The sequence below is a fragment of the Maylandia zebra genome, linkage group LG9, assembly GCF_041146795.1.
Source record: "Maylandia zebra isolate NMK-2024a linkage group LG9, Mzebra_GT3a, whole genome shotgun sequence".
NCBI classification, from domain to species: domain Eukaryota; kingdom Metazoa; phylum Chordata; class Actinopteri; order Cichliformes; family Cichlidae; genus Maylandia; species Maylandia zebra.
In genome coordinates this window covers 37,123,049-37,129,168 of record NC_135175.1, presented here as the reverse complement: position 1 = coordinate 37,129,168, position 6,120 = coordinate 37,123,049, and the positions used below count along the sequence as shown (strand labels likewise).

General features: G+C 52.1%; 1 protein-coding gene across 2 annotated transcripts in view; it reads right to left on the bottom strand.

Moving 5' to 3' along the window:
- Positions 1–2,141, bottom strand: part of LOC101478569 (activin receptor type-2B) — a 32,880-nt gene extending 30,739 nt beyond the window's left edge. The window contains exons 1-2 of one of the 2 annotated variants that reach the window (XM_012924551.4): positions 1,938–2,141; positions 1,309–1,657 (exon numbers count right to left, since the gene is read on the bottom strand). In XM_012924551.4, coding sequence (XP_012780005.1) covers positions 1,309–1,360 — 52 coding nt within the window. In that variant the 5' untranslated portion in view covers positions 1,361–1,657; positions 1,938–2,141. The other variant, XM_004570749.5, reaches the window with a different exon arrangement.
- Positions 2,142–6,120: the final 3,979 nt, after the last annotated feature.

The following is a 6,120-nucleotide window of genomic DNA, read 5'->3' as shown; positions in this document are numbered from 1 at the left end:
TGCGAGGCCACAGCAGTGTTTGTCTTTAACAATAAACACAAGCTAACAGGAGCTAATGGGGCTAAAAGGAGCTAACAGGACAGAACAGTGGCTAACAGGAGCTAATGGGGCTAAAAGGAGCTAACAGGACAGAACAGTGGCTAACATGGGCTAACAGGAACTAACGGGGGCTAACAGGACAGAACAGTGGCTAACATGGGCTAACAGGAACTAACGGGGGCTAACAGGACAGAACAGTGGCTAACAGGAGCTAATGGGGCTAAAAGGAGCTAACAGGACAGAACAGTGGCTAACATGGGCTAACAGGAACTAACGGGGGCTAACAGGACAGAACAGTGGCTAGCAGGAGGTAACACCAGCACAAGCCCAGACAGAAACTATGGGGGTGTCTAAATTCAGGGGCTACATCCTCCTGAGGCCGCATTTGTAGGCCGATTACGTAATCTGTCTGTAGCTGTCTGTTGCTGAAGGAGCAGATCTCAGTTAAATATATTTAATGGTTATATTATATTATTTTTACCTGGCGGTGTTAAACTCCGCCTGCTTGTTGAACTTTCAGGTTTTCCTCCATCAGCTCCACCATACTGACCAATCAGCTCTCTGGGCTTTGACAGCGGTCAAAGGTCACATTTGCTGTAGGAATGGGCTGTCCAGGCTTAGAACAGACAAGTAACTAACAGACAGCACAGCTGGACAGATGTGCACAGAGGCACGTGACTCACAGCACTGCTGGAACCAGGTCAGAGGTCAGCACACGCACACACACACACACACACACACACACACACACACACACACACACACAGAGGTGGGTCTGAGGAGGTGTCACGCGCCTCTGCTCCATTACTACGGGTCCACGTTGCTGACGGAGCGGCTTCATTCATCCGCGACGTGTCGTAGTAACGAGCGCGTGCACGACAGCAAAGCGCGCGCCAAATATCAAACATGGAAAAATGAATGATCTATTATTGATCCGCCAGCGTGCACAAGCACACAATACAGGGCCGCCTGCATGCGCGCGTGCGCAGCGGCCAAGCCCCCCGAAACGCAGCCAAACACACCTGACCGTGAACGCATCACACCGGCAGACCAGAAACAAAGCAGAGGACACACACACACACACACACACACACAGAGTCCAGCTCTGATCTGAAACAGTCCGTGAATAAAAGCCCAGAGACCGGGGACACCGGGGACGAACTCCTGGGCGGTCCTCGGTCCAGCCTGAATCCTGCTCGCGCTCCTCGCCATGTGCTGCCGAGTCTCTCTCTCTCTCTCTGTCACACGCGCGCACACAGCTGTGCTTACCTGCACACAGAGTTCCCAGCACGAGCGCGCAGGTGAGCCAGGACAGCCACATGTTCTCCGGGTCCTCCAGGTTTAAAGGCAGAGTGTGTGTGTGTAATCCAGCGGGTCCTCGGAGGTCTCCTCGCGGTTCTTGAGCCGTGCAGGGCGGACAGCGGCGGCCCGGCCCGGTGGGTGTGGGGGTAGGGGGGGTCAGTCTCGGTCCGGACCAGCAGCAGCGCGTGCACAGCCCGCAGCCCCGCGCTCCTCTGCCTCTCTCTCTCCGTCCTCTCCGCTCTGGTCGGGCTGATGGGGACGGGCTGCAGGAGGCTGGTGAAGCTGCTGCAACCCCTACCCGCAGATCATACTCCCGCTTTCAAAATAAAAGCGTTTTCATATCTCAGTGAGCACGTCTAATTAACACAATGCTTTCCGAGCTGCTTACCCTAACCCTGAGTCTGACCGTAACTCTGACACTAAAACCACATTTTTAGTCTCGAAAATGTCTGTGGGGACGGGCTGTTGGTCCCCACGAGTATAGTAGCACGCCAATTTTCTGTCCTCACAAAGATATGTAAACGCACACACCCCCTGTCTCGTGCAGAGAGAGAGCTCCTGCAGGTCGGTGCTGGCAGGCGTGTTCTTACTCTCACCAGTTTAGCTGCAGCTGCAGTGATGATGGCGTCCTCCGGCCTCTCACAGAGGAAGCTGAGCCCGGAGGCCTCTGAGTCAGGACAGCGTGAACATTAACAACTACACGTGTGACACTGTTAAATCTCACAGAGCTGTCTGCGTCGTGAGACTCAGATCTGAGGAGCCTCCTGCTCCGACCCCTGCTGTGACGTCACCTTCCTGGGTCTTCACTGACGATCACGCGAGGAACGTACAGCAGGTTTGAGAGAGACTTTTATTTTGGTGGTCCCAACCGGACGTGGAGTCTTTGTCGCCGCGGAGTTGACAGGTTTGATGCAGCCAGGCTGAACTGAGTCCAAAATGGCTCCTAGAGAGAGAGAGAGAGAGAGAGAGCCCGGATGTGCGAGCACAAAGGAGGCTCGGCCTCCGTAAACACAGAGTCCACGCTGACAGTGGGGACCCCACAGAGGCATGATGGGTAACAGCCTGCTGTGAGTGTGTGCCTGCAAACAACAAAGGAGGTGCCACCGTTCTCTCCACCTCGGTGCTGCCTCTGCAGCCGCCTGCTCCACCTGCTCCACTCTGGACAGGACTGAAACAGCAGGGCGTGGTAAGCTCAGACTTCCTGTCATGTGACCTCTGCCCTGGGTCACGGAGCCGTCTCCCAGCACAGACCTCTCAGAGGACCTCGTCTCTGTGACGTCACTGTCTCAGAGCTCATGGTCGTGAGTGAGCGTAGATGAGCCGCTAAAGCCACTAACCCCCACCCCGAGACCGTACTGCGGCCTGTTACTCATCACAGCCGCAGACCAGCGTGAGCTGGAGGTCATCACTCAACTACAACCTCTTAGCTGCACCTTCGGGTTCAGCTGTGACATCAGGACTCGTACCTGATGCTCTCAGAGCAGCCTGACAAACGCCGTCTGCTCCATAGTGACCTCACGTCTCCCTGAGTGGGTAAAGATCCGGCCCAGCGCTCCACGGCCGGGACGCCCCTGAGCTCCACGCACACACCTGCTTGTAGAAGCTCCTGCTGCTGCAGCGAGTTCACCTGTGGGCAGAAGGAGAAACGAGAAGAAGGAGAGAGAACGCTGCAAGCGTGCCACGGTCTTCTGATGTTACAGCACATCATCATCAACACACGCCACGAGAGGGCCACACGCAAAAATGAATGCCTAACCCTCATCCTAAACCTAACCATAACCTAATTGTAACCCTGACACTAAAACCAAAAGGGCCTCAAAATGTGGTTTTAGTGTCAGGGTTACAAGGATAGCTAGACAGGAACACACACACACACACACACACACACACACACACACACACACACACACACACACACACACACACACACACACACACACACACACAGAAATAAACAGGACTTTCAGTCCCAGTGTTGATCCCTCATGTCACACAGAGACGTTCACACTTTCACAATAAAAGCTGAGGCGATCTCTGTCTGCAGAGACACAAGTAGAAAAGTTTTCATCATTTTCCACATTTCATGAAGCCAAAGTGCTGAAAGCCCAGATCCTCCTGACACCTGCTGCTTCAGCTCCCAGTGATTTAAGGACTCGTGTGTGAGGCATCAGCAGGAAGTTTAAACCGGCGAGCTGTTTCTGTGGCGTTTGTGAGACAGAAACCTCAGCTGTCAGAGTCAGCTCACACGCTAACACGTGCAGGCTCTGTGAACGCTGACGTGCTCACATGTAAACCAAGCTCAGAGCTGATCAGAGCTCGTTACGGACGAGCGTGTTAAAGCCACAGACCCTCAGCTGGTTTCTCCCTGTGCTGGGAGCCGGTCAGAGGTCGAGTGGTCACTACATCACGCACCGCAGTGCATTTAAAGAGCAGTACTTCCACTGCAGGAGGAGCTGTGTGGCTGCTCCTGCATGCAAAACTGCAAAAATACAAATCTCACTGGAGTTCCTAAAGTTTACTGTTTACTATCACGGACTGAAGGGACTCAGCGATCCTGCAAAGACTGAAGGGTGCCCATGCCTGAAACACCAACAACAAACGAGGACCTCAGGATGTGTGGAGGGACGAACTCAGGTAGAGTCCCGTTTCTGCACAAAAACCAACCAGCCCTGTGACGTCACCATGGTCACCTGTGTGACTGAGAGCTGAAACCAGGTGAGACGTGGACACAGAGCAGGAAGCAGGTCAGTGGTGCTCTGAGGAAATCAGGTTACTGCAGAAAGGAGGCGAGTGAATGTTCTCCTCTTTGTTTCTCTCTCTCTCCCTCCTCATTCATACTATAGCTCGATTGCCCCGCCAGCTGCTTATATAACAGCTTCATGTAAAAGTGTATAAGACAGCACCTGGCCTTGTGACAGAGACAGAGCGAGGAGGAGGAGTCTCCTCCGTTTCCATCAAACTGTCAGAAATACTTCATGTAAACTTGTGAAACAAAGCAAACTAAGATTAGAGACATGCATGACTGCGCCTCCTTTTTTTTTGCCTGTCCCGTTTGGCTCTTTTGCATCAGAATTGTTGTTTAAAGGCAAAGAAAGATGCCCAACGGATTTACTTTACCAAACTGACCATCCCAGCCTTGCCGTAATGGTCCATTTGATTCACCTTTTATTGTTTATTTTATTTTCACTTACTGAATACGGGACAGACTTGACTGGGGGAAAGAAGGGGAGAAAGAAAGAGGGAAAGAGAAACAGCTGAGAAGAGGGACGGGGGAGAAGGGCAAAAGACAAAAACCAACAGAATGAGCAGAGAAAAAAAAATGCATCTATCGATCACCTGGATCACCTGCTGAGAAAGAAAAAAGAAAACAAGCAGAAGAGAACAAGAGTAATAGAATAAACAACATCACAATGATATATGGGAATATGACAGTAAATACTAAATGTTAAACATTATTGTGCAGCACATAAGATCAACAGAACATAGTGTGCTTTGAGGTAGGAGCCAAAAAGGGTGTAGTTTGTGGGTGTGATCACCCGTGTGTACACCTGTGAGCATGGACGCGCTTGTTTTTTTAAAAGGTTCCTTCATGTAATGATCTGCTAGAGGGTGTGGGGGGGCCACAGCCCCGTCCTCCAGGGCATGAAGCAGGTATGGAGGAGATCAAAACTCCAGACATCCAGAGGCCCCCAGAACACAAGAGACCAAGGAAGACCAACAGAGGGGCAGCTGCGCCACTGTCCCAGAAAGAGCTGAGGAGAGTCCCAGATGAGGGCTCACTCAGCAGCCGCGGAGCAGAAGCCAGGGGGAGTTGCAGTGACGCGCCCGTGAGCTCCGCCGGCAGCCAGCCGTGCCTGAGTGACCGAGCCCCAGGCTGACTGCACCTCCACACGCTACACGCCTCCTCACGCTGTACGCCCCCTCATGCAGCAGGCCTCCACACGCTGCACGCCAACACTCAGGTGCTCACTGAGCAATCTCTTGAGGCCAGAAAGTAAAACAGTCTTTGAGCCTTTGTGGGAACATTTATCGTCTGTGCTGGAAAGGTGGGAACATCTGGGAGATGCAGCCTTAACACACTGGGTTTCACACGTCCTTGGAGGCAGCTCACTAAACTCAGGGATGCAGACAAAATCAGCACTTGCAGGAACACAATGTGTCCTCTCACAATGAGCTTGGAAGCAGAAACTGAGTTTTCCTCACTGACTGTTTTAGACAGTATTGTGGGAGCAACACAAACAGCAGCTTCAGCTGGAAACACACAGTTTAGTGTCTTTGCTGCTCGCTTTAAGTCACAATAAACAGGAAACTCATTGTGTCTCGTGTCAGACTCACTCATATACAGGAAAGGAAGAGGCGGAGCTTATTTCCTGCAGGGAGAGGTTAGCAGTCTGTGTCTTTCTCATTTCTGACTCCTAAAGAGCTGAAAAACACAGGCTGTTATTGGCTGGCTGACACTGGGATTAATGTCCTTGAAGCCAGCAGTCTTTAATGTCCAGCTTCAGGATGGGCAGGTGAAAAACAGTCCTTTATGTCCTCTGATGTTCAATAAACTGTCCTGATTACTGAGGGAGCAGAGAAAGTGTCTCCATCACTCACCACAGCTGGATGCTCTGAAATCCAGCTGTGGAGAGGAGCGCCGGCGGCGTGGACGCAGTTTAGTAATCAGGAACGGGAGACAGGAGGGAGACACAGCTGGGACCAATTACACACACGAGACAGGAAACAGTAACACAGGACTGTCAAAGTAAAACAGGAAATACAGAGTCCAAAGTAAGG